The sequence below is a fragment of the Neoarius graeffei genome, chromosome 25 (genome assembly GCF_027579695.1).
Source record: "Neoarius graeffei isolate fNeoGra1 chromosome 25, fNeoGra1.pri, whole genome shotgun sequence".
Classification (NCBI taxonomy): Eukaryota; Metazoa; Chordata; class Actinopteri; order Siluriformes; family Ariidae; genus Neoarius; species Neoarius graeffei.
This window is the reverse complement of record NC_083593.1, coordinates 45,360,204-45,388,069: the sequence shown is the minus strand read 5'-3', so window position 1 is coordinate 45,388,069 and position 27,866 is coordinate 45,360,204. Positions and strand designations below refer to the sequence as shown.

Genomic DNA, 27,866 nt, shown 5'->3' with positions numbered 1-27,866 from the left:
TTTAGTTTAACAGTTTATTTTTCAAAATTTCTTCATTCAACACATGTCACTTGTTCCTGTTTTGGGGAGACAAAAAAGAATAAATTAGTACACAGACTCCATACATAACAGTTGAGTTCATACCATGCTATAGTCACCCTGAAATGTCATTTTAGAACACTTCATTTAAAAAAAAAAAAGTTTAAGCTCAAGAAACAATTACCTTGCAAACACTTATGGCTGCATTCTAAAAATGTCAGCATCTATGAACTTGCTGCAATTTGGTCCTACCCTCCCCTAGTAGCTAGATACTGGCTCAAAAGTTACTCACTCGACCAAGTTTATTAAAGGATGCATTTGAGTTATGATTTACATAACCATACTGATTTAACAGCTCCTAATGTTAAAACTGACATTACTAGAATCAGATTGATTAGTGAGCAAGCATGGTACATGATCTAGAACTTTAAAAAAAAAAAAAAACAAAACCCCACACCCTTAAGATATGATGGGTTTAAAGTTTGGTAAGGCTACTGGGGTGGTTGGGAGAGAGCGCTCCCAGAATATAAGCCAATCCAGTCAGCATCAAACAGAAATCCATTTAATCAGGGTTTGATCAATTTAAACTTACTGCCTCCTCAATTGGGTCATAGAGGACATTTGCAAAGTTTTCAGGGAGCACCTCCTGTTCTTCCATGTCCATGTCCTTCATGAGGGTTTCCTTATCTGGCTGGCTTCTTCCCGATTTCCATTTTCTACAAAGGGCAAGAAGGAACAGTATTCAGATGAGCCATTCAACCACAAGTTTTTGTGTGTGTGTGTGTGTGTGGGGGGGGGGGGGGGGGGGTGCAAAAACCAACATCCCCACAAAAAAAACCCACACCAGTAACCAGACAAGCATTCTAGCTAATCATTGCTTTAAAAGTACAGAGGAGAGTGAGTGAATGTATAAGCTTAACACTGAACACATACCTCCATTTTAGAACCACTGCAGCTACAATGATTAGGCCAATGATAAAGAGGACCGTAAGGACAATAGGAACACTGCTGGTTGCCTTGTCTTGGCAGAACTGCCCACTGTAACCCTGTACACACTCGCACACTGGTTTCCCTTCTTGCATCATACAGCGCCCTTGGCCATTACAAAGCTCAGAATTGCAGGACTGGCCACCCACTTTGCGGACATTGCAGCCCTCTTCATCTGAGCCATCCTGGCAATCTGGGATTTGGTCACAAAACCTGGTGGTGGAGAGGCACTTGTACCGGTCTCTGCAAGGCTTCAAGCCGGCTGGACACCGTTGGCCAGATACACACTGGGTGTCCTCTACAGCGATGTAGCCTTGTGTACAACGGCATGACCGTCCTCCTGGGTATGCCAGACACAAGTGACTACAACCACCATTATTCTCTGCACACAAGTTGGTTCCTGATTAAGAGAAAAAGATGCCCAATTAGATCATGTACATGATAAAAAGAAATGCAGTTTCAAGAGAGCCATGTTCAGTTCAGTGAGTCGTTGTATGCAAAGTATGCACCTAGCTGTAGAACTAGTCCAGCAACTATGTGGGGAGGAGGCTTGGTAAAAAGGAGAGCTCTAAAAATGCAACTGTTTGAACTAGTTCTACAAGCCAACAGTATCACATGACCTCACTTTTGTTTAAGTTTCACCCAGAGGACTAATGGAGCAGATGGAAGGAAAGAAGAAACTGGTAGAGATAAGAGACTGCATAAGAAACAAAATGAAGATACCTTTCTGGCCATTTGCGCTGTATGCCTTCAGTGCTACAATGTTTGTTTGCACTTCAAACCACAACTGTTTAGGTTGGATGCCATCACTGTACCAGACATTGGTTGTGCCTGCAAAGAATTCATTAGCATACAGAGAAATTAACCATCAACCATGATTAAGAGACTACTACAGGGAGTAAGTGGTAGAAATACCACAAACCCATTCGTCACAAGCCCAAGTATAGTATTACAGGCCCAGTTCACAAACCCCATAATGCCATCTGCTGGTATGATTAAAAACCATCTTTCAATGACACCAAAAGGTACTTCATCTTACCATTGTACTGGGTGATCCAGAAGAGAATGTTTTCACTTCGGGTGAAAGACACAATTAAAGGAGATCCGGTTCCAGTTTTATATTCCCTATAATTTGACCCATCAACGTTCACAGAGCAAATCATTCCAGTGGCTGAAAGAGGGACAGAAGTAGTGCATCAGTTAAAGCTTGTAGACACCAGTGAATCATTTAGAAACTCAATAGTTACACGTGGATAGAAATCAGCATTGTTTTATAATCCAAATTTAATCATTTGCCACAACAAACTACATGCCTATGTAACTAATGGCATGCTTTGCTAACTTACTTGGCTTAATAGCAAATCAAACCATCAAAAACCTAGCAGTTGACCCTTATAAAATTAGTAAGGCCTTCACCCTTTGTAAAGGAATCTCAATGGAGTTATCTGGCATAATGGGGTACAACAATCTAACCTATATGGCAGAGATAATGAACAGTCTTCTCAATTTTAAGATGACCATCTAGCTTGTCTGCTAGTCAATCATGTGTCAAACTTTGGTCTTGGGCCATAACCATACTGGGCAATACATGAAATTTACACCATGAAGGTCTTATGAACTGGCTCATTTGTTGTAAGAGTGCATTACTGCAGCCCTCTACATCTTAACTTACCAACATCTGCCCAGTAAACTGCTGTGCCATGGCTTGAAAAAGTCAAAAAACTGGGAAGCTGCATGTTCTTCCAAAGCACAATTTGATGCCTGCCATCCATGGCGGCACAGCCCACCTGGGGCAAAGCATCCTTGGATGACCCGATGGCTGTGAAGCACATCCTGCCTGTGGGTGGGTGTAGTGCAATAGAGGTGGTGTCCTGGAGCCCAGTCTGCAGAACCATGCTGGTGAACTTCCCACCTGCTGATGTGACATAGATCTCCGGCTTCTTGCTGCTGCTCCAATACAAGTTGTGTGTGATCCAGTCTACAGCCAGTGCAGTCACTGCATCTCCTTGTAAACGCAATAGCTGCCCTTCAGGTGTCAGTGTGGAGTCACTCATTTTCATCTGTGCCACAAGAGACTGGCTGCCATCTGCTACATAGAGCATGTTGTCACTAAGAACCAAGTCCAGCGCAGAGGCTTCATTTATGCCAGGAAGAGACTGCGCTTGGTGTGCAGGCCATTGCTTTAGTCCGACTTGACCATACAGGTTTCTTGTGAAAATCTAAACAGAGCAGAGAGGGTACCTTCATGTGCAGAGTACTGTTAAGGTAACGTGTACAACCAAGAACATACATCAACTAAAAACAAGAATTGCTTCATACCTTGGTGAGTCTAGTTGGAGAAAGCAGCAGTAGGAATGTAGAGGAGCCTTCAGGTGAGCTACAGGTAAATCCATCCTCAGCCAACAGCAGTCCTACTGGGCAACGACATACTGCCTTGAGCCCTGGGGCTAGTACACACATGTGAGAACATCCAAGTTTCTCACAAGGGTTTGGCACCTTATACTGCAGGAGGGGATGCACAGCCTGGATAAAGGAACAAAGCCTCAATTTAAAAAAAGGCTATAAATGCAAGCATTTAATTTAAGGTTTTAAATACAGTAGTACCCATCTAAATATGCAGTGGAGAAATACTTACTTTAAGCCCAAATGGTTGGCCAGGCCTCTTGAGAATAACTTTGTGGTTCTTGCCAGTGACTTTGTGAGCCCCATGGATGACCCGTCTCTGGGTGTCTGACCAGTACACCACATCATTAAAGACCGCCACAGAGAAAGGGCTTGAAGTCTCCATCAACTGCAGCAGCTTCATACAGGAAATAAAGGGAGAAGGCATTAATTTCCAGCTGATGAGCCATGCTACAGCAACGGGTATCCATTGAAAAGGTTACAAATGTACAGGTCTTTCTGTGCAAGTTTTCCCAAAACTACTACAAGCTTGGTCAGGTCTTGAAACAATCAAGTGAAGAAGCCTTTACCCTGATGTCAGCACCATTCATTGTAGCTGAACCAATGCACTTGAGCTGCTCATCTGCCCAGTAGATTCTGTCACCCAGTACATCTACAGCCAAGGCTACAGGCCACTTTAAATCACGGCTGATCAGCACCTTCCTCCCCGAGCCATCCATGCCAGCTTGCTCGATCCGAGACTTCTTCCCAATGTTTGACCACAGCATTATCCTTGAAGAGATTTAACAAGTCCAAGGAATCAGTTCCTGTTCCGATTCTTAAAAATCAGCAGCCTTTCATCAAGATAACCCCCTCCCACTATGATTAGGCTCAGAATTGGACAATTTAGCTACAATATACCAACCAAGTAGACTGAACTACTTGGTGCAACCCTGAGCACTTAAGTTTTTGTACCAAACCACCAATATGCTGACCAAATACATCCAATCCCAATCTGATGAGGTAGTATTTAAAAGGGGTCTTGCTCACCCTTTCTGAGGCAGAAGCACCAGAGAACGAGGGTGCTCCAGGTCTTCATCCAGAATCGCAGTGAAGTTTTGTTGCTTCACTACATGGTCACCAATGCTTACAGCTAAAATCTGGCCAGCAACTCCATCCACCCAGTACAGGTTTTCTGCAACCCAGTCTATGGCAATCGAGTCAGACTTCACACCTGTTTAGTGGAAAGACATTTTGTGCAACTTGTATTATGGCCATTTTCTTTGAATCAGAAGTACAAGATTTGTGAAAGGCATCTCATCTCATTATCTCTAGCCGCTTTATCCTTCTACAGGGTCGCAGGCAAGCTGGAGCCTATCCCAGCTGACTACGGGCGAAAGGCAGGGTACACCCTGGACAAGTCGCCAGGTCATCACAGGGCTGACACAGACCCATTCACACTCACACCTATGGTCAATTTAGAGTCACCAGTTAACCTAACCTGCATGTCTTTGGACTGTGGGGGGAAACCGGAGCACCCGGAGGAAACCCACGTGGACACGGGGAGAACATGCAAACTCCACACAGAAAGGCCCTTGCCGGCCCTGGGGCTCGAACCCAGGACCTTCTTGCTGTGAGGTGACCGCGCTAACCACTACACCACCGTGCCTTGTGAAAGGCATTTTGTTGCAATATTTAATGCCCCTGCCCATTTGTGCATGCATTTCTGGCACACCATCCCTTGAAGAAAACGCATCAGATTCCAACCTTTAACAAGTGTCTTGATGGATCCCTTATCTCCATGCACTGCATATTTGATGCTTTCCTCCTGCAGACAGACCCAGAACACCCGCTGTTCCCTCCAGTCATAATCCAGAGTAAAGATAGGCTTCTGGCCTGAGGGAAGAAGCATCTGCATGTTGCTGCTCCGCAGGTGGATAAACAGGACCTCGTTCTGCACGGATGCCAGAAGAGCAGGTTCCTCTGCAAGGAAGACAGAACATGTAGTACTGAATGAAGTACCATCATTAGGCTTCATCTTAAACAAAGGCACCCTGAAAAAAATAACCATGAAGTTTGAGACCTGATTTCACACATCAACCTGCATGTACATGATTGACATTTGAATTTGTATTACAATAACACCAAAGGCAGACTATTAAAGACCAACTGGACATACTTGGTGCCTTACAGCTGCTGCCATCTGGCTCTAGTATAAAACCTGGATGACAGTGGCATATGTAGGAGCCATGCGTGTTGACACATCTGTGGCTACACACAGGAGGCTGACTTTCCACACATTCATCAATGTCTGCACAGGATAAACCGTCTGCCTGGATCCGGAAGCCTGTTGGACACCCACAGCTCTGAGGAGGGAGGAAATTAAGTGAACAAAATGGTGAAGTATTCCAAGAGTGCAGTCAGCAATTTGCTTTCCAACATCAACTTCCTTAGCTGTTCAGCAGTGCCTGCTTCATACTAGTTCTAACAACTTCAGGTTAGCATTACCACCAATAATACACAGAGCTTAAATGCTAGCATCCTTTGCAACACAGGGCTTCAGACTGCAGCCATTTTAGGCCACTTTTGCAATTATTTTCAGACAGCAGGACTTATGTTCTCTCCCTCTGTGTCTTACAGCACATGAAACTCCAGGAGTGTGTGAGAATGCACACAAGATGGTGCAATTCAACAGTACTTTCCACCAACTAATTTCACTTTGCTCTCATTCAGGTTGTATGGGGTCAAGTTGTCCAGTTGGTATAAACACCACTTCCAATTATACACCATGGTGGTGCAAAGCAACCATGGCAAGTCAATTCCGAACAGAACTACAGTGAGACTGCTCATTCCACCATCACACTGGTCATGAAGCAAGTTAGGTAGCAGACCATTTAGCTAGTTACATATGAACAAGCACTAGCACCAAAAATTCCATGCAGATTGTTGGCACCAACTCACTTCCACAAATACCAATAGCTAAAATTTAAGTTGTAGATATCAAGTTGATATTTTAAATAGAAATATCTACTGCAGACAAAGCAGTGCCATGCTCCTTTAAGATTAGCAATTCAGTCCTATGCAAAATGCACCATTGCTTGGCACTACATATCCAACATGTGGAGTCATCTTTGCCCACTGAGTATACAAGTTAATTCTGCAAACATGACCAAATTTATCAAGCCACTGCTGCCAATGTCACACCAGCCAGACCAACTCCACTGCAGCAAGCAAAACCAATTGTGAACCCAACTTCATGCACGAGAACCCCAGAAGAGCTAATCAGTTCAGAATGGGGTATGTTTGCTGATCGAGAGGTCAGAGTAACAATTCTGACCAAGATGGTGCAGGCTAAAGGCTACATATTAGCATGAAAACATTGTGATCCAAGTGGTGAGCTGGAATTGTGTGCTCGTGCTTCTAAAACGTAGAATAAGGAGCACCAGCACTATTAGAAAAATTAATCTGAAGCCCTGCAATACTGAATAGCTAGTTAACAGTTGATGTGCTTTGGAACATTTAAAACAAACTCATTTTTAAAAGCCAAAGTGAAACTGCAGCTAGAAAAGTTCCAGCACTGGCCATGATTATACCCAAAATAGGAAAAAAAAAAAAGTCTAGGCTTATTGCTGAAATAAAGAACATTAGTCGAAAGTAAACATGTAGGGTAGTTAGAATGACCAACCGCTCCATAAGGAGTGTTGAAACAGTGCTCGCATTGTTGTTGGTTGGAGCAGACATTCCTGAGACACCCTGGACCCTCATCAGACTGATCCTGACAGTTCGCAACACCATCACAGACCAGCCTGAAGTCCAGACACTCCTCGCTGCCACACTTGAACATGTGTGCAGGGCATTTCACCGGATCACCTGAAACCAAATTGCATACCTTTACTGCCATTCCTTCTAAACTACCTCAATGCAAATTAGGTTTATAGTTAATTTCTTATGACAACCACCATGTTAGAATTTGAAGACCCTGACCATCCAAATAGCTGAAAGTTAAGAAAACTAGCCAAAACTGAAAGGGAGTTTCTTGGCAAAGAAGCGTTCACATTCATGGCTGCTACATCAGATAAAGCTTCATCAAGGTGTACTCACATTCCGCTTCGTCACTCTGGTCTTTACAGTCCTCAATTCCATCACATCGCCAAGGTGTGGGAATGCACTGATCTTTAGACTTGCAGGACCACTGAAACTTTCCACAGTTCACAAGAGAGACCTTGCAGTTCTAAAGAGATTAAGAAAACATCTATACTGAAGCATGTTGAAGAAACCCAGAGGGTATGAACCCTCACTGCTCTGCTAATTTCTGACTTAACCAGCCACACCACCACCATTTGTACTACAGGTCTAATTGGGCATTATAAAAACACTTCAAGCTAAAAAAGTGACATTCACACCTGTTCATCTGACCCATCAACACAGTCTGGGTCTCCATCACAGAACCACTCTTTCAGAAGGCACACATGGCTGTTGGGGCAGCGCTGCTCCAGGGGGCAGTGCGGAGGTTTACGACAGTTCTTCTCATCAGAATGATCGTGACAATCTGCATAGCCGTCACAACGGACAATTATGGATACACACTGTCCACTGGCACACTGAAACTGTCCACGGAGACATGGCTCCTTTGCTGAAGGATCAGAAAAACCACACCAATTTTAGACACTCACCCCTCCCAATGTGATTACATCACTATAGCCTTTTCCCCCCTTAAGACTCACCACAGTTGGTCTCATCTGTACCATCTGAACAGTCTTGCTCGCCATCACAAAGGAAAGTTTCAGGGATGCAGCGGCTTCCGTTATCACAGCGGTGGCTGCAGGACTCGGACAGTTTAAAACAATTCATTTCATCAGAGCGATCCTGGCACTGTGGGGTTCCGTCACACACCTGCTTCTTGTCTATACACATCCTCCCATGAGCACACTGGAACTGGCCTACAAGGATTACAAACCCATGAGTTGCTCAGACTAATCTAAAGACATAAAACAAATACACTTTCACAGCTGGATTGTATTTTACAAAAGCAAGTTTACATTCTATACTGCATGATTAGTCAGTTGTGATGCAACACCAAGCCATCAAACTTGCAAATTCCTACTTTTTTTACACTGCTGTTCACAGTCCTTCTCATCTGACCCATCCTTGCAATCCTTCTCTCCATCGCATACATGACTGTAGATGATGCAATCACTTCCATCCCTGCATGGTTTGAAGCCCACAGGACATACCTTGGATGAAACTCCTCCAGTATTTTTGTCAGTCTTGTCTGTAAAAAGTGTATCCAGAAGTATTACAAACACTTCAAACAATACAAAGCCTCTGCTTAAAAACTAAAATTATACTGCAATAAATAACATACAGCATTTCTTCTCATCAAAACCATCTTTACAGTCCATTCTTCCATCACAGATTTGCTGGTTGGTCAGGCAGACTGTCCCATCGTCACAGTGCAGAGGGCAAGTTGGACAACGTAACTCATCCGAGCCATCAGAACAGTCGGGGTGACCATCACACACCAGGGCTTGTTCAATACACTTCCTCTTGTTCTTACACAGGAAGTGGGCTACATGGGGAAAGAAGATAGTTAAATGTGAAGTAGGAATCAGTTTCAGAGATGTACCGTTTCATACGTTACCTGGATCTGAGCAGGCATGTAAACAGCGGAGCTCATCAAACCCATCAGGACAATCCAACACACCGTCACACAGCTGAGACTGATCGATGCACAGTGATGTTCCTTCACAGCTGACAGAGGGGCTTTTACAGACTGGTTCAAGAGCAGTTTTAACTGTAGGTCCAACAAGGACAGCTGGGGAAGAACAGAGAAAATTAATTGATGCAAAATGAAACATCTAGATCTTAAAGAGAAAGGAGCTGATCAATACGTTTGCCTTGACAGTCCTCCTCATCGGACCCATCCTTGCAGTCCTTTTCTCCATCACACACATGACTGTCATGGATACAATCCTTTCCATCCCTGCATGGTTTGAAGCCCACAGGACAATTTAGGGATGATGTTCCTGAAGCCTTCTTCACACCCTCATCTAAAAAAAAAAATTTGACTTGCTTAAAAAAAGCCACACATCAGCTTGAGCATTAAAGTGATGAATCTCACTGTGCCTTCCAAATTTCAGCATCTTCAACTTGCACCCATCACGCTAGGTGCTGCAAAATGTTAATCACATGCCAGTCTTGATTTTATTTAAAAAAAAAAAGTCTGCTATGCCCTTCAACTTTTCAAAGCAGAGTTAACCAAGCCATTGGTAGTTCAGGACTTCAATGGCCACCACAAATCTCATATCTCTAGCCGCTTTATCCTGTTCTACAGGGTCGCAGGCAAGCTGGAGCCTATCCCAGCTGACTAAGGGCAAAAGGTGGGGTACACCCTGGACAAGTCGCCAGGTCATCACAGGGCTGACACAGAACCATTCACACCTACGGTCAATTTAGGTGGGGTTTACAATAGACCGTATCCGTATCGTTTTCGTCACGGACGCACTGTCCGTGCACATTAAAACGCCGGGAAACGACTCCACAGGCGGAACTTGAATCCGCCAGGACCCACGTATTCAACCCAGTTTGTATCTGATCCGGTGCTGTGTAAACATTGAGGAACGAGGAAATGCAGTGCTGAGCTCTAGCTGACAGTCATTGGACAACGTCACTGACATCCACCTTCCTGATTCGCTGGCATTGGTCATGTGACACGACTGCTGAAAAACGGCACGGACTACAAGAAACGACACAGCAGCTCAGTCCCGAATCACTGCTCATGCGCTTCACTCGCGCGCTCTGAGCTGCGCAAGGCTGGAGTGCGCACCCTCCAGAGGGCACTTGCTGTTCAGGGCGGAGTGATTTGGAGTGCAGGAGGAAGCACTGAGGTTTACACATTTCAACTTATTTACCTCCTTCAGGCGCTTAAACTCTGAGAACATGATCACAGCCAGGTGTGTTTATCTGCTGGAGAAGGTGTTCGCTTGCCATCCTTCCACTTGCAAGTGGAGAGTGACTTGCACATGCCCGATATGCACTGGGATCATGTGACATGCCGTCTAATTAGTCATGTGATTAACGTATCCGTGTATTGGCATTGCCGTGTGCACGTGAATCGTTTTAAAAACGTTAATCTGATGATCCGCTGATATGGTCTAATGTAAACACCACTTTAGAGTCACCAGTTAGCCTAACCTGCATGTCTTTGGACTGTGGGGGAAACCGGAGCACCCGGAGGAAACCCACACGGACACGGGGAGAACATACAAACTCCGCACAGAAAGGCCCTCGCCGGCCACAGGGCTCAAACCCGGACCTTCTTGCTGTGAGGTGACAGTGCCAACCACTACGCCGCCCCACCACAAATCCCCAGATCTAAATTACTTTATGGAAAGTAAAGACGGCCAAATATTTGACACCCGACCATAACATTCATGCACTTTTTGAACATCCCATTCCAGATCTGTCCCCCCCCCCCTTTATTCTTGTAGCAAAACTGGCAGAAATCCCAATACCCATGCTCCAAAAACCTAGTTGAAGGCCTTCCAAGACCCAGAAAAGTGAAGATTAACAGCACTGAGGTCAAGTGAAGAGGCTTGAGATGCAGTAGACTTAAATTAATCCAAAGGTATTCAGCGGCATTCCAGTCAGGGCTTTGTACAGGCTACTCAAATTGCAACTTTGGCCAAGAGTTGCTCACTTTACACTGGCAGGGGGGAGGAAAGCATAGTCATGGAACAGGTTCAAGCTCCTTAGTTCCCCTGAAAGAGGGGAAAAACCTTACAGCATGCAGAGATGATCCTATGCAGCTGTGCAAGTCTGACAGAAGGCCCACATATGGGTGTGATGTCAGGTTGCACAAACTCCTGTTGCATTATATAAAATGGAAGACTTCTTGAATTAGCCAATATCTCCAAACTTCAGGACAAGAGGATTGACGCTTCACAGGAAGCTACCATATTCCATGCTGGGAAATGCATAGTTTAACATTTCAGGACACCCTTGACTAGTACTTACTACAGCCTGCTTCATCAGTGCCATCTACACAGTCCCTTTCCCCATCACACAGGAAGTTCTCAGGGATGCACCGAGTCTTATTGTCACAGCGATGGGTGCAGCTCTTGGTGCGGGTAAAGCAGTCCATTTCATCAGAGCGATCCTGACACTGAGGAGTCCCGTCACACACCAGCTTCTTGTCTATGCACATTTTTCCATGAGCACAGTGAAACTGGTCTGGGGGAACCACACAAAAAGGCAAGATAAATATGCAGTTATGACAAAAAAAAAAAAAAAAAAAAAAGCCACCACTTGTATACTTTACCTGGTCTACACCGATATTGACAGTCTTCTTCATCAGAGCCATCTTTACAGTCAACCTCACCATCACATACATGACTGTAGAGCACACACTCCGTTTGGTCCTTACAAGGCTTCCAGCCCAAACGACACTTTAGTGGACCTCTGCTGTTTGGCTTCATAGACTGAGTGAGACATCCCTTCTCATCAGAGCCATCAGTGCAGTCAGAACGGCCATTACAGACCAAACCCCTCTCAACACACTTCCTCTTGTCCTTGCACAAGAAGTCACCTATAGTCAATAAAAACATACCAAGTTAACTCCCAGGGGCAGGAGAACCCACAGACAAAGACACCCTACCCCTCAACCATTCCAGTACCTGCTTTTGGACACCTTTTAATGCAAGCTTCTTCATCAAAGCCATCTGGACAGTCACGCTTTCCATCACACAGTTTAGCTTTAGGGATGCATAGTTCTCCCCCTCGACACAATAGCGAAGGGGGTGGACAGCTTTTCAGCTGTGTAGGGTAGCCTATAGGACAAGAAAGAATTTCCCATACAAGCTACACAAAAAGCATGTTGCCATCTTAAGATCCCCTAAACAGAAAACATACTGCATTTACTTTTCATTAAGAGTATTCCCCTTTAAGCCAACTTTGATTGCTACCTAGCTTACCAGACATTACCCCAGACTGAAACTTGAAGACAAGTGGCAATAAAGGCTTATTAAACATTCCAGAACACCGACAACCCTTAAAGTGATGCGTTATGCCATTCTGAAACCTTGTGGTAAGTCATGCATATTATATTTACTCCAGAATCTTCATATGCTACACATTTAGTGGAAGCAAATTAAATGCTGGTGTATATTTCAGCTGCTTAAGATCAACCAAGTTAATCAGAAAATACCAGAGGCAGGTACAGACAAAGTTGCATAGCCATTGATGGTTGAAGCCCAATTTATTCCAGGTGCCCACAATTTATTAAAAAAAAAAAAAAAAGTTACCACAGTCTGATTCATCAGTGCCATCTATACAGTCCTTCTCCCCATCACACAGGAAGTTTTCTGGGATGCAGCGGGTCTTATTGTCACAGCGATGGCTGCAGCTCTTGGTGCGTTTGAAGCAGTCGGTTTCATCAGAACGATCCTGACAGTGTGGTTTGCCATCACACACCAGGGTGGCATCAATGCACTTCCTTCCATGAGCACACTGAAACTGCTCTAGGAGTGGTTTAAGAGAAAGCCATTCAGCTCAAATCCAGAAACAAAAGTTCCCCCCCACCCCTTCACGTTTTCTTACCAGCTTTGCACTGAATGTCACAGCCCTCTTCGTCAGATCCATCTCTGCAGTCGGCCTCCCCATCACACACATGACTGTGCAGGATACAGTCACTGCCATCCTTACAAGGTGTCAAACCCAAACGGCATGTCACAGGAGCTGGTTTAGCTGTATAAGCAGCGACAGTTGGACAATCCACCTCGTCAGAAGCATCTGTGCAGTGCACACGGCCATCACAGACCAGTCTTTGGTCAACACACCTTCTCCGATCTTTACACAGGAAGTCATCTAAAGAGAAAAACCCCACACTTAAGTTTTAGGCACCTTCAGAAAACATTCCAACTCTGGGGGAAGAGAAGGAGAATTCTTACCACCATGGGGACAGTGCTGAAGACATGGTTTTTCATCAGACCCATCAGCACAGTCCTTTCTGCCATCACAGAGCTGACTCTGGGAGATGCACTTTGAACTTGCCAGGCATGGTATAAATGGGCTTTTACAATCAGACAGTGGTCCAGTGTTGCCTGCTGAAAAATGAAAGCCTCAACACATGCACAACTTCAGCAGATGAGCTAGTGGCATAGAAGCCTTCAAAATCAGGCCTTTGAGAAATGTTCTGCAAATGCCCTTGCCCCTACTTCTTGGTATCTGGTTCATATTTTAGATACGCAAAAGATTTGAGTCAACACCTACAAAATGTTACGAGAGTTCAAATAAAAGCTGGGCAGTTTAAGAGAGTTCCCTTGCCAGTCGACCACCTTTAACTTTATGGCACCCACACAGGACCTTGTTTCAGCAACCTTCTGCAAGGTTGCATTAATTTTTGCCAAGATCTTATTAAAACAAGCTCTTCCAATTCCAGTAACTTGCAGTCTTTGTTGCTTTCTTTGCTTGATGCAGGTTAAGAAACCCTTCTAAAATGCAGTAACAGCCATGATCATGGGATACATCTTCCAACATGGTTGTTTGAATGAGAAGGTACCTCCTCACTAGTCAGGGTTAAAAGAACTGTTGCCAGATGAATCACTACATAGTTATGCAAAGGTAGCCTGGGAAATCCCATGCTGCTTTGCACAATCGTTCCGATCTGAAAAGACAGCATGGAAACTATGGTCAAGGCTTGCCTGAGTTAGGGAGCCAATCAGAGTGGGGAGGGGTGGAAAGACAGTGACGTGTACTACTTGACAAACAAGCTTGTAGTTTATTTGGGACTGTTTATGGATCACATTTAACATGGTGGTGAGCGATACGAACCAAACTTTCGATCAAGCTTTATCTTGCACAAACGGCAGTAATCGTTCAGTGCCGTTGTTTTCCTATTTTTGTTTTGCCTTCTCTTTCCTTCTCTTCTTCACCTCTTTGTCGCTCTAACTACGTCACCAGGTACAACTGCCATGATTGGCCATGGGCTACGTATACACCAAATGATAGACATTCGCAACGTCCAATAAACAGCCGTTGACAATCGTAAACCACACCTCCCCTATGAGAAATTCAATAGGCGGATTCCAGACCATATTTCACTTGTGATATGGTCTGGTGTTAACCAGACTAATGCAAAGGCCCTTTAAATCCAAATTGTGACTTTTGGCCAGGCAGTGTAGATCCAATTACATTTACACAAAATGCACAAGTGTAATAAAGCTCAGGACTAAGGGTTACAAGGTGCCACTCTTCCATCCACATGGCTGCACCCCTACCAACAGGACTCCTAAATCAGTCCCAATACCAGCCTTCAGAGCAAGCCACTTTCTACAGAGCATGGCAAAGGCTGATTGAGATCAGAAAAGTAGACATACCGCAGTCAGTTTCATCTGATCCATCCCAGCAGTCCTGGATCCCATTGCAGATAAACACTTCCGGAATACAGAGTTTGTTCTGATCACAGCGCAGGGCACAACTTCTTGTAGGCTTCCAGCATGTTGATTCGTCAGAGTTATCAGGACACTGAGGAACCCCGTCACACACCTGCTTCCTGTCTATGCACTTTCTACCATGACGACACTGAAACTGACCTGGGAGATGAAGATAGAAATAAAATAAGCACACGTTCTAATAACCCTGAAAAAAAAAAAAAAAAAAAAACCCTTGAGCAGACAAGGCAAAGTCATTCACATGGCTATCCAGTCAAAACCTTTTCCAATTCCACCAAGATAAGCAGCAGGAAAAAAAAAAAAAAAAAAAAAAAAAAAAAAAACCCCTAGTTCGCCCATTGTCCTGTGTCATTCTGAGATGCGCAGATAGACAGTAAAGGGAATTCCCTTTACTGTCTATCTGCGCATCTCAGAATGACACAGGACAATGGGCGAACTAGATTTTTTTCTTCCCCCAGCCACGGTACGCCGGAAATCCAGCACGGCGCCGGAACGCTATCACCCCTGAGGGTGTGTACACTTGCCCTATACAAGATATCCAGATTCTATGAAATACAATTTGCACAGACCCTTCATCTCTACCAGCTCTTGCCCCAGTAAAGATGTATGTAACCAGCTCAAAAACAGTCATAAAAGCTTCCAAAAAGTTAGGATTCCCCCCAAAGTAGCTTGTCCTGTTGAGTGGACAAACTGAAGTGACCCATGGTTAGTTTGCTGTTGAATTTCCAAGTTATTTAAGCTTAGCATAAGAAATTTGACAAAGTGCCATCCACACAATTACAATGGCACAGTAATCGTTTCCAAAACGCCATTTCCAAAGTTATGGCCTTGAAGGAGGCGTTACTTAAATCTTTAAGAACCTTGGTGGTTATGAACAGGACTTGAGCAAGTCTATAGAGACAAGATTACACCAAATTACCCTGAATAAACAAACATTTGTTCCATCTGACCTGGATCACACTGAAGGTCACATCCCTCTTCATCAGAGCCATCTTGACAGTCGACCTCACCATCACATATATGGGTGTTCAGCACACAGTCACTGCCATCCTTACAGAGCTTGGAGCCCAAACGGCACTTTAAGCCAGCTGCATTTTTTGCTGTCGCGGCAGTACAGTCCCTCTCATCAGAGCCATCAGTGCAGTCAGGGTGTCCATTACACACCAAAGATGGCTCAATACACGTCCTCCTGTCCTCACAGAGGAAGTCACCTTGAAAAGGATATAGTCAAGTGTTACATATGGTCAACTTGAACCATTAAGCCAATTTGAGACACCTGGACATTACCCGTTTTCTGACAGCTTCCAACATCTCGACACGAGAGCTCATCAGAACCATCGGGACAGTCCAGCTTTCCATCACAGAGTTGACTTGGGGGCATGCACAGTGCAGTGTCTTCACAAAACACTGAGGGGTGCCTACAATCTGGATGTGGAGCTGAAAACGCTGACCCTACTTCAGAAGAGACCTTGCTGTTGACCGGCCCTCCATTAACAGGAGCTGTAAAGGATGTCATAATTAGCTACTGTATGATAAGCACATGCCCAATCTCCTAGTACTGGGCTGTACATGTACTCCTGGTGATGCACTTAACCTTACAGCCTATAAACTTCCGATACTCTACTCAGAGCTCCTGACTTCCTGCATGTTCTGCTACTATGGATGGTCCCCACATGGAGTTGCACTTCCTGAAGTAGCTTATGCCCTTTGCTTCAGTACATAGTCTCATCTGGATACTGTAAATCATAGTAACTATACTAGAACTCCTTCACAACTTGCTCATCTTTAACACCATTTGCCTTTACTCTTCTACTGCTGTGTACTATAAACCAGTAAAATTTACACTATAGCTCAAATTAAAGTCTGTACGGCACACGGAATTTCTCATAAAAACTCACGGCAATCCGCTTCATCAGTGCCATCCTGACAGTCTCTCTCCCCATCACACAGGAAGCTGTCTGGGATGCACCGAGTCTTATTGTCACAGTGATGGCTGCAGGCCTTGGTGCGGGTAAAGCAGCCCATTTCATCGGAGCGATCCTGACACTGAGGAGTCCCGTCACACACCAGCTTCTTGTCTATGCACATTCTTCCATGAGCACAATGAAACTGGCCTGTGTATTACAAAAATACCCATGCACAGAGTTCAGTTTATTGCAAACATGCCATGTTGGCCACACTTTAAAAAAAAAATAAAATAAAATAAAAAAAAATAAAAAATCTCACGATCTAGGTCAACCTGGAACCTAACGACTGGTTAGCTGAGACATTTTATAGTGCAAAAAAAGGAGGAGTTTAAGGCTCTGCATGACCATTGCACAGCAAGCAAGAAGTCCCTACCTTTTTTACAGTTCCACTCACAGTCCTCCTCATCAGACCCATCCTTACAGTCCGTTTCTCCATCACAAATGTGACTGTAGATAACACACTCACTTCCATCCCTGCATTTTTTGAAGCCCACAGGACATTCCAGGGATGGAGCTTGTGCAGATTTTTTCCCAGTTGCATCTATAAGACACATTCAGAAGAGTCAACCCTGAATACATACTCATTTTAAATGAAAATATGGCCAAACATACAGCAGTTCCTCTCATCCAAGCCATCTTTACAGTCCATTCGTCCATCACAGAACTGCTGGTTGGTCAGGCATACGGTTCCGTCGTCACAGTGCAGCGGACAAGTCGGACACCGCGACTCATCCGAACTATCAGAACAGTCGGGGCGACCATCACACACCAGGGCTCGTTCAATACACTTCCTCTTGTTCTTGCACAGGAAGTGGGCTACATACCAGTAGGGAAGGAGGATGCGGTTAGATATTGTATTTGGAGTGAAGGGGATGGATGTGTCAAATACATCCTGTTCGTACGTTACCTGGATCCGAGCAGGCATGTAGACAGCGGAGCTCATCAAACCCATCAGGACAATCCAACACACCATCACACAGCTGAGACTGATCGATGCACAGTGATGTTCCTTCACACCTTACAGAGGGGCTTTTACAGACTGGTTCTGGAGTAGTTTTAACCACTGGAGCCACAGTACAAGAGAAAAAAAAAAAATAAGTAGTTCTTTGGTAAAGGAACTACATCACAGCAAAATGTGGTAACTTTGTTGCAGTAGTCAAGATAAGTCTTACTGTATGGATCTTAACCCCATTAAAAAAAAAAATAGGCTGTTCAACACAATATAGAATCTTGAGGAAAGAGAAGTCAGTAGTGGAATGCCAAACTGAAGATTAATTCCAGGCAGCATGGTGGTGTAGTGGTTAGCGCTGTTGCCTCACAGCAAGAAGGTCCGGGTTCGAGCCCCGTGGCTGGCGAGGGCCTTTCTGTGTGGAGTTTGCATGTTCTCCCTGCGTCTGCGTGGGTTTCCTCCAGGTGCTCTGGTTTCCCCCACAGTCCAAAGACATGCAGGTTAGGTTAACTGGTGACTCTAAGGCCCTGTCCACACCGCAACAGATTCAGGTGACTCCGATACAACTGCTTATCGTTTAGGCCTGGCGTCCACACGGCACTGGCGTTTTGGGTGCCCAAAATGCAATCTTTTTGAGACGGGTTCCAGAGTGGAAAGATCTGGCAACGTTGCCGTTGTGAAGTCGTCTGGATGAGTAGAACGGATTTGTCTACGGTGACGTCACAACCACATGACTGTCAGTGCTTCACGCCAGGTAGAAGTGTAACGAACTCGATGCGAGTTGTCAACAAATCCTATAACTTGGTTCCTTACAAAATATTTTCACTGTGAATATTGTGTAATGGTGCAAAGTGAGAGACTGCCCTTAGGGCAGAGTCAATCCCGCCAGCAAAACTGGGGGGGAGCGATCTCACCTCTTCAGATGTTGGTTTTAGTCCTACAATACATTCCTCAAAAAGGGCGTAGAAGAGCAAATTAATCGATCAATGTGTAGCATTCAATTTATTCCGGACCATTAAAGACGCCGCCTTCCGCGTAGAATCATGTGTCATTCTCACCGCCATATTGGATAGGTCAAAGCAGAGAATAAAGATTCATGTGCTGTGTTTAACTGTACCAACAGGTTTGCCATCCAAACGAGATCACATAGGATTACCTTTCACAGGTGAGACTGGAAAAATACTTCATTGTATTTGGTCATTATAATGTAATTTTACAAACAGATTTCTGACTTTGTGGCTAATATGAAGGTCTCGCGCATAGTTTATGCGCATGCGTCCTTACTTCTATTGTTCTGGGGTCTCCGAAGGGACCATCTTACAGCGCCCCTAGAGGTGTGGCATGTGTATTGCATCATTTTCAGCAAGCATTGCGTTGCCATATGGACCCGATATTTTACTGATCGTTGCCCATTTGGACGCGATACATTTTTAAATAACATCTCGTTGCCATTGTGTGGATGTAGCCTAAATTGACCGTAGGTGTGAATGGTTGTCTGTGTCAACCCTGTGATGACCTGGCGACTTGTCCAGGGTGTACCCCGCCTCTCACCCGGAGTCAGCTGGGATAGGCTCCAGCTTGCCTGCGACCCTGTAGAACAGGATAAAGTGGCTACAGATAATGAGAGAAGATTAATTCCTTAAAATTCAAACCAAGATTTCTCTGAAGCACCCGTGGTGATTTTTAAACATCGTTACCTCTGGCAAGGAGGTTATGTTTTCGGTAGTGTTTGTTAGCAACATTATGGAAAATTTTATGAATGGATTGCTGATTTTTTCCAGAGGTGTGACTGGGCACAAGTAACAAACCATTAAATTTTGGCGGGGATCTGGATCACCTTCTGGATCCCAGAATTTAAAAGGATTCTTGGTGGAGGTCTGCACTCTTGAGTGCTTTTCTAGTTTGGTATATTTTACCTTGATTCCATACTTTAGCAATATTGCTGAGCTGAAAAGGCACTCAATTTCATAACGTGCAGAGGAACCGCAGATATTTACGTTTGTGCTGACAGTCCTCCTCATCTGATCCGTCCTTGCAGTCCTTTTCTCCATCACACACATGACTGTCATGGATACACTCCTTTCCATCCCTGCATGGCTTGAAGCCCTCAACACATTCCAGGGATGGAGCTTCCACAGATTTATCTACAAAACCAGTTCAGAAAGTCAGCCTTGACTACATACAGTTTACTTGTTTTAAACCCATGTATTGCAGTAGAACATACAGCAGCTTCTCTCATCTGAGCCATCAGAACAGTCAGGGCGACCATCACACACCAGGGCTCGTTCAACACACTTCCTCTTGTTCTTACACAGGAAGTGGGCTACATAAGGAAAAAGGATCGTTAGAAATGTGAAGTGGGAATCTGTTTCAGAGGTGTACTGCATTTTATATATGTTACCTGGATCTGAGCAGGCATGTAAACAACGGAGCTCATCAAACCCATCAGGACAATCCAACACACCGTTACACAGCTGAGACTGACTGATGCACAGTGATGTGCCTGGACATCTGACAGAGGGGCTTTTACAGACTGGTTCAGGAGGAGAGGTTTTAACTGTAGGCCTTACAGTGACTGCTGAAGGGAAAAAAAAACAAACAAAAACTGAGCAATTAAAATTGATGTGATAGAAATTAAAGGCCTCTTGTAGTGAAATGAGCCGATTACATTTGTGCTGACAGTCCTCCTCGTCTGATCCGTCTTTGCAGTCCTTTTCTCCATCACACACATGACTGTCATGGATACACTCCTTTCCATCCCTGCATGGCTTGAAGCCCTCAACACATACAGTAGCCCTGAAATCCTTTTCACCCTTGTCTGGAAAACAGTCAGAAATTTACAATCAGCAACCCGATTGATGGAAACTTACACCATCCTAGAGTTGAACCAGAGACGTGCAGCATGCTGTGCTTTCACACAACACTGAGGCTTTGACAGTCTGGATGTTGACATGAAACTATAGCCACCGCTTAAGATGCCTGACTTGACTACATCACTAACAGCAGCTGTAAAAAGATCATAATTGACACCCTTTTAATAAAACCACTGTCTACTCTTGGGACACTTCATGACCTATGAATCCATTAGGTCCTCTGATACACAGATTTTAGCACCTCCTCAGACTATGGATGGTCCAACATTGAGACTTGAACTTCCCAAGACACAGTATGCCCTTTGATTCAGAGGATCCCTCACCTGGATACTGTACTCCAGGATATTGTTGTCAGGCCCTCAATACAAGCAGCAATCCAGCTATTACTTACCATAACCACCATCCTGAGGTCATTCTACTGTAGAACTCCCTGCCAAGATGCTCATCCTTTCAGCACTAACGTAAAGGATGAGCAACCTGCACACTACGAGTGCTTAACTTTACACACCTTGGTTAGTCAGTACAACTGAAGATTAAAATCCTAACGGACTTCGTGATCTAGCCGAAGCTCACCGCAATCCGCTTCATCAGTGCCATCCTGACAGTCTGTCTCCCCATCACACAGGAAGCTGTCTGGGATGCACCGAGTCTTATTGTCACAGTGATGGCTGCAGCCCTTGGTGCGGGTAAAGCAGCCCATTTCATCGGAGCGATCCTGACACTGAGGAGTCCCGTCACACACCAGCTTCTTGTCTATGCACATTCTTCCATGAGCACAATGAAACTGGCCTGTGTATTACAAAAGGGGAAAGGACAGAGTTTCCTTGAGAACAGCATAGTGAACATGGGCTCAACTGAGTGCTACATTGACAACTTGGAACTTAAAATTGGGTTCTGTTTGCTAACTAATGGTCAAGTCCTGTTCATCGTTAGGCATAAGCCACCAGCATGCCAAAAGTCTACCTTTTTTACATTGCTGCTCACAGCCCTCTTCATCTGACCCGTCCCTGCAGTCCTTCTCTCCATCACAAACGTGACTGTAGACGATACACTCGCTTCCATCCCTGCATGGCTTGAATCCCACAGCACATACCAGGGACAATGCTTTTGCAGCTTTTTTGCCAGCCCCATCTACAAAACATTCAGGAAGAATAATCAGTCACATTCTCAGTTACTTTTAATTAAATAAAGTTCATTCCAGCAGAACATACAGCAGTTTCTCTCATCCAAGCCATCTTTACAGTCCATTCTTCCATCACAGAACTGCTGGTTGGTCAGGCACACGGTTCCATCGTCACAGTGCAGAGGACAAGTTGGACACCGCGACTCATCCGAACCATCAGAACAGTCGGGGTGACCATCACACACCAGGGCTCGTTCAATACACTTCCTCTTGTTCTTACACAGGAAGTGGGCTACATAAGAATATACAGTTAGAAATGTGAAGTGGGAATCCGTTTCAGAGACGTACTGCATTTTATATGTTACCTGGATCCGAGCAGGCATGTAAACAACGGAGCTCATCAAACCCATCAGAACAATCCAACACACTGTCACACAGCTGAGACTGAGCGATACACAGGGATGTGCCTGGACACCTGACCGAGGGGCTTTTACAGACTGGTTCTGGAGTAGTTTTAACCACTGGATCCACAGTAGGAGTGGGGGGGAAGGAAGACATGATTAAAATGGAGGCAACACAAAATGAAATACCTACATCTTGAAATAACTGATCTTTACATTTGTTCTGACAGTCCTCCTCATCTGACCCATCCTTACAATCCTTTTCTCCATCACACACATGACTGTCATGGATACACTCCTTTCCATCCCTGCATGGCTTGAAGCCCTCAACACATTCCAGGGATGGAGCTTCCACAGATTTATCTGCAAAACCCATACAGAAGTGTCAACCCTGAACACATACAATTATTGACTGTTTTAAAACCCTACAGAACATACAGCAGTTTCTCTCATCCAAGCCATCTTTACAGTCCATTCTTCCATCACAGAACTGCTGGTTGGTCAGACACACAGTTCCATCGTCACAGTGCAGAGGACAAGTCGGACAATGTGACTCATCTGAGCCATCAGAACAGTTGGGGCGACCATCACACACCAGGGCTCGCTCAATACACTTCCTCTTGTTCTTACACAGGAAGTGGGCTACATAAGAATATACAGTTAGAAATGTGAAGTGGGAATCCGTTTCAGAGGTGTACTGCATTTTATATGTTACCTGGATCTGAGCAGGCATGTAAACAGCGGAGCTCATCAAACCCATCAGGACAATCCAACACACTGTTACACAGCTGAGACTGACTGATACACAGGGATGTGCCTGGACACCTGACCGAGGGGCTTTTACAGACTGGTTCAGGAGGAGAGCTTTTAACTGTAGCCCTTACAGTGACTGCTGGAGGGGAAACACAAGCCCATCAATTTTAATTGCTCACGTGATGCAAACTAAACAGCTATTGTAGCAAAATGAGCCAGTTACATTTGTGCCGACAGTCCTCTTCGTCTGATCCGTCCTTGCAGTCCTTTTCTCCATCACACACATGACTGTCATGGATACACTCCTTTCCATCCTTGCATGGCTTGAAGCCCTCAACACATACAGTAGCCCTGAAATCCTTTTCACCCTTGTCTGGAAAACAGTCAGAAATTTACAATCAGCAACCCGACTGATGGAAACTTACACCGTCCCAGAGTTGAACCAGAGATGTGCGGGAATCAGACAGTCTCAGCGTTTAAGTCTAGGCTGAAAACATATGTTTAGTCAAGCCTTGTGTTAATGGTGTTTATGAGGTAAAGGAGTAGATCTGGAGGGTCCTCAGACAGAGTGTTTTGGTAAACTGGGATGTATGGATGCTGTCAGTCCCCACTCGCTTGCTCACTCAAGTTTGTTGACGGTGTAGTGGCTGGCTGCTTTATGTCCCGGGGCTCCCTCATGCCTGTGTTACCTTCTGGCTCTCTCCTTTTAGTTATGCTGTCATAGTTAGTTGCCAGAGTCCCTGCTTGTACTCGGTGCAATATGTATACTGTTCCTACTTATTCAGGTGACATTGGGCATACCTAACCACCTGTGTTTTCTTTCCCTCCCCCCCACCCACCCCAAATCTGTCCCTCTGAGTTACATGGAGTCAACAGGAAATCTTTTGGTGGAGACGGTGGGGACCTCGACTGGTTATCGTAGCCTGCAGGGAATCGGCCGTCAGACATTCTGTCGCATGTCCCAGACCCGGTGAAATGTAACTGAACTGTCTTGGCCAGCCCTAAGGGTCCCATCTGCATCTCATCATTGCTGAGGAGTGTGCTCCCATCACCCAATCAAGCATCCAGCCAGAGCAGGTCATGATATATTTTTTTTTTTACCATATTAACATGCCATTGTGTGTTATGCCTGATGTAAAGACTCTCGTCTCTGCGAGCCTACCACACAGATTTAATACTTGTCATTTTTAGGGCATACCTAACAACGTGTTTTCTTTCTCTCTCCCCCCCCACCCCATCTGTCCCTCTGAGTTACATGTTGATCCTGGGATTGAGATGCTGGCCTCTTCTGCCCCTCGGACCTGCTTGATCCATCCTGGTGCCCTGTGTCTGGTCGGAGTTTTATCGCCCCACTCCTGTGAAGGACGGCCCCATGAGGACAGTTGAGGGTTATACCTGTTAAAACTAATAGTCAGGCTGTCTGTTGTTGCCCAAATGAGGATGGGTTCCCTTTTGAGTCTGGTTCCTCTCGAGGTTTCTTCCTCATGTCGTCTGAGGGAGTTTTTCCTTGCCACCGTCGCCACAGGCTTGCTCATTGGGGATAGATTAGGGATAAAATTAGCTCATGTTTTAAGTCGTTCAAATTCTGTAAAGCTGCTTTGCGACAATGTTTATTGTTAAAAGCGCTATACAAATAAACTTGATTTGATGTGCAGCATGCTGTGCTTTGACAGTCTGGATGTTGACATGAAACTATAGCCACCGCTTAAGATGCCTGACTTGACTACATCACTAACAGCAGCTGTAAAAAGATCATAATTGACACCCTTTTAATAAACCACTGTCTACTCTTGGGACACTTCATGACCTATGAATCTGCTAGATTTATTCTGATAGTTTTTAGCACCCCCTGCTACTATGGATGGTCCAACATTGAGACTTGAACTTCCCAAGACACAGTATGCCCTTTGATTCAGGGGATCCCTCACCTGGATACTGTACTCCAGGATATTGTTGTCAGGCCCTCAATACAAGCAGCAATCCAGCTATTACTTACCATAACCACCATCATGGTCATTCTAGAACTCCCTGCCAAGATGCTCATCCTTTCAGCACTAATGTAAAGGATAAGCAACCTGCACACTACGAGTGCTTAACTTTACACACCTTGGTTAGTCAGTACAACTGAAAATTAAAATCCTAACAGACTTTGTGATCTAGCTGAAGCTCACCGCAATCCGCTTCATCAGTGCCATCCTGACAGTCTGTCTCCCCATCACACAGGAAGCTGTCTGGGATACACCGAGTCTTATTGTCACAGTGATGGCTGCAGCCCTTGGTGCGGGTAAAGCAGCCCATTTCATCGGAGCGATCCTGACACTGAGGAGTCCCGTCACACACCAGCTTCTTGTCTATGCACATTCTTCCATGAGCACAATGAAACTGGCCTGTATTAGAAAAGGGGAAAGGACAGTTTCCTTGAGAACAGCACAGTGAAGATAATAAGCAAGCAGTATTAACGATCACATGGGCTCAACATGCTATGTTGACAACTTGGAACTTAAAATTGGGTTCTGTTTGCTAACTAATCAAGTCCTGCTTATTTTTGCACATAAGCCACCAGAATGCCAAAAGTCTACCTTTTTCACATTGCTGCTCACAGTCCTCTTCATCTGACCCATCCCTGCAGTCCTTCTCTCCATCACAAACGTGACTGTAGACGATACACTCGCTTCCATCCCTGCATGGCTTGAATCCCACAGCACATACCAGGGACAACGCTTTTGCGGCTTTTTTGCCAGCCCCATCTACAAAACGTATTCAGGAAGAATAGTCAGTCACATTCTCGGTTACTTTTAATTAAATAAAGTTCATTCCAGCAGAACATACAGCAGTTTCTCTCATCCAAGCCATCTTTACAGTCCATTCGTCCATCACAGAACTGCTGGTTGGTCAGGCACACGGTTCCATCGTCACAGTGCAGAGGACAAGTTGGACACCGCGACTCATCTGAACCATCAGAACAGTCGGGGCGACCATCACACACCAGGGCCCGTTCAATACACTTCCTCTTGTTCTTACACAGGAAGTGGGCTACACAGGGAAGATTCCAGGAAGTTAAAAATTGTACATGAAGTCAAGAGGTCAAATATATCCCATTCGTACGTTACCTGGATCCGAGCAGGCATGCAAACAGCGAAGCTCATCAAACCCGTCAGGACAATCCAACACACCGTCACACAGCTGAGACTGATCGATACACAGTGATGTGCCTGGACACCTGACCAAGGGGCTTTTACAGACTGGTTCAGGAGTAGTTTTAACCACTGGATCCACAGTAGGAGTGGGGGGGGGGGGGGGGAGGAAGACATGATTAAAATGGAGGCAACACAAAATGAAATACCTACATCTTGAAATAACTGATCTTTACATTTGTTCTGACAGTCCTCCTCATCTGATCCATCCTTGCAGTCCTTTTCTCCATCACACACATGACTGTCGTGGATACACTCCTTTCCATCCCTGCATGGCTTGAAGCCCTCAACACATTCCAGGGCTGGAGCTTCCACAGATTTATCTGCAAAACCCATACAGAAGTGTCAACCCTGAACACATACAATTCTTTACTGTTTTAAAACCCTACAGAACATACAGCAGTTTCTCTCATCCAAGCCATCTTTACAGTCCATTCTTCCATCACAGAACTGCTGGTTGGTCAGGCACACGGTTCCATCGTCACAGTGCAGAGGACAAGTTGGACAACGTGACTCATCTGAGCCATCAGAACAGTCAGGGCGACCATCACACACCAGGGCTCGTTCAACACACTTCCTCTTGTTCTTACACAGGAAGTGGGCTACATAAGAATATACAGTTAGAAATGAGAAGTGGGAATCCGTTTCAGAGATGTACTGCATTTTATACGTTACCTGGATCTGAGCAGGCATGTAAACAACGGAGCTCATCAAACCCATCAGGACAATCCAACACACTGTCACACAGCTGAGACTGATCGATACACAGGGATGTGCCTGGACACCTGACCGAGGGGCTTTTACAGACTGGTTCAGGAGTAGTTTTAACCACTGGAGCCACAGCAAGAGCTGGGGGGGGGGGGACATGATTAAAATGTATGCAACACAATATGAAATACCTAGATCTTGAGATAACTGGATATTTACGTTTGTGCTGACAGTCCTCCTCATCTGATCCGTCCTTGCAGTCCTTTTCTCCATCACACACATGACTGTCGTGGATACACTCCTTTCCATCCCTGCATGGCTTGAAGCCCTCAACACATTCCAGGGATGGAGCTTCCACAGATTTATCTACAAAACCAGTTCAGAAAGTCAGCCTCGACTACATGCAGTTTACTTGTTTTAAACCCATGTATTGCAGTAGAACATACAGCAGTTTCTCTCATCTGAGCCGTCAGAACAGTCGGGGCGACCATCACACACCAGGGCTCGTTCAACACACTTCCTCTTGTTCTTACACAGGAAGTGGGCTACATAAGGAAAGAGGATCGTTAGAAATGTGAAGTGGGAATCTGTTTCAGAGGTGTACTGCATTTTATACGTTACCTGGATCTGAGCAGGCATGTAAACAACGGAGCTCATCAAACCCATCAGGACAATCCAACACACCGTTACACAGCTGAGACTGACTGATGCACAGTGATGTGCCTGGACATCTGACAGCGGGGCTTTTACAGACTGGTTCAGGAGGAGAGGTTTTAACTGTAGGCCTTACAGTGACTGCTGGAGGGGAAACACAAGCCCATCAATTTTAATTGCTCACAGGATACAAACTAAACAGCTATCGTAGCAAAATGAGCCAGTTACATTTGTGCCGACAGTCCTCCTCGTCTGATCCGTCCTTGCAGTCCTTTTCTCCATCACACACATGACTGTCATGGATACACTCCTTTCCATCCCTGCATGGCTTGAAGCCCTCAACACATACAGTAGCCCTGAAATCCTTTTCACCCTTGTCTGGAAAACAAAGTCAGAAATTTACAATC

At 45.0% G+C, this 27,866-nt stretch overlaps 1 protein-coding gene across 1 annotated transcript; it reads right to left on the bottom strand.

Annotated features, from left to right (window-relative positions):
- Positions 1-25,866, bottom strand: si:dkey-88l16.3 (low-density lipoprotein receptor-related protein 2). Its single transcript, XM_060908591.1, has 48 exons — positions 25,733-25,866; positions 25,483-25,650; positions 25,075-25,290; positions 23,127-23,276; positions 22,866-23,042; positions 22,589-22,792; positions 22,367-22,513; positions 22,115-22,270; positions 21,838-22,041; positions 21,590-21,757; positions 21,200-21,415; positions 20,422-20,571; positions 20,155-20,331; positions 19,978-20,076; positions 19,751-19,897; positions 17,712-17,867; positions 17,417-17,620; positions 17,178-17,345; positions 16,736-16,951; positions 16,125-16,337; positions 15,788-16,048; positions 14,763-14,978; positions 13,335-13,487; positions 12,985-13,251; positions 12,690-12,905; positions 12,063-12,215; positions 11,708-11,974; positions 11,404-11,619; positions 9,279-9,437; positions 9,029-9,202; positions 8,753-8,956; positions 8,492-8,659; positions 8,112-8,327; positions 7,791-8,020; positions 7,489-7,618; positions 7,073-7,257; positions 5,567-5,753; positions 5,155-5,370; positions 4,438-4,621; positions 3,978-4,179; positions 3,641-3,805; positions 3,325-3,528; positions 2,678-3,224; positions 2,045-2,176; positions 1,729-1,836; positions 952-1,405; positions 611-734; positions 1-56 (listed from the first exon to the last, which is right to left on the bottom strand). The coding sequence occupies exons 1-48, from the start codon at positions 25,767-25,769 to the stop codon at positions 33-35; spliced, it is 9,135 nt and encodes a 3,044-aa protein (XP_060764574.1). The 5' UTR covers positions 25,770-25,866; the 3' UTR covers positions 1-32.
- Between the last annotated feature and the right edge of the window lie 2,000 nt (positions 25,867-27,866).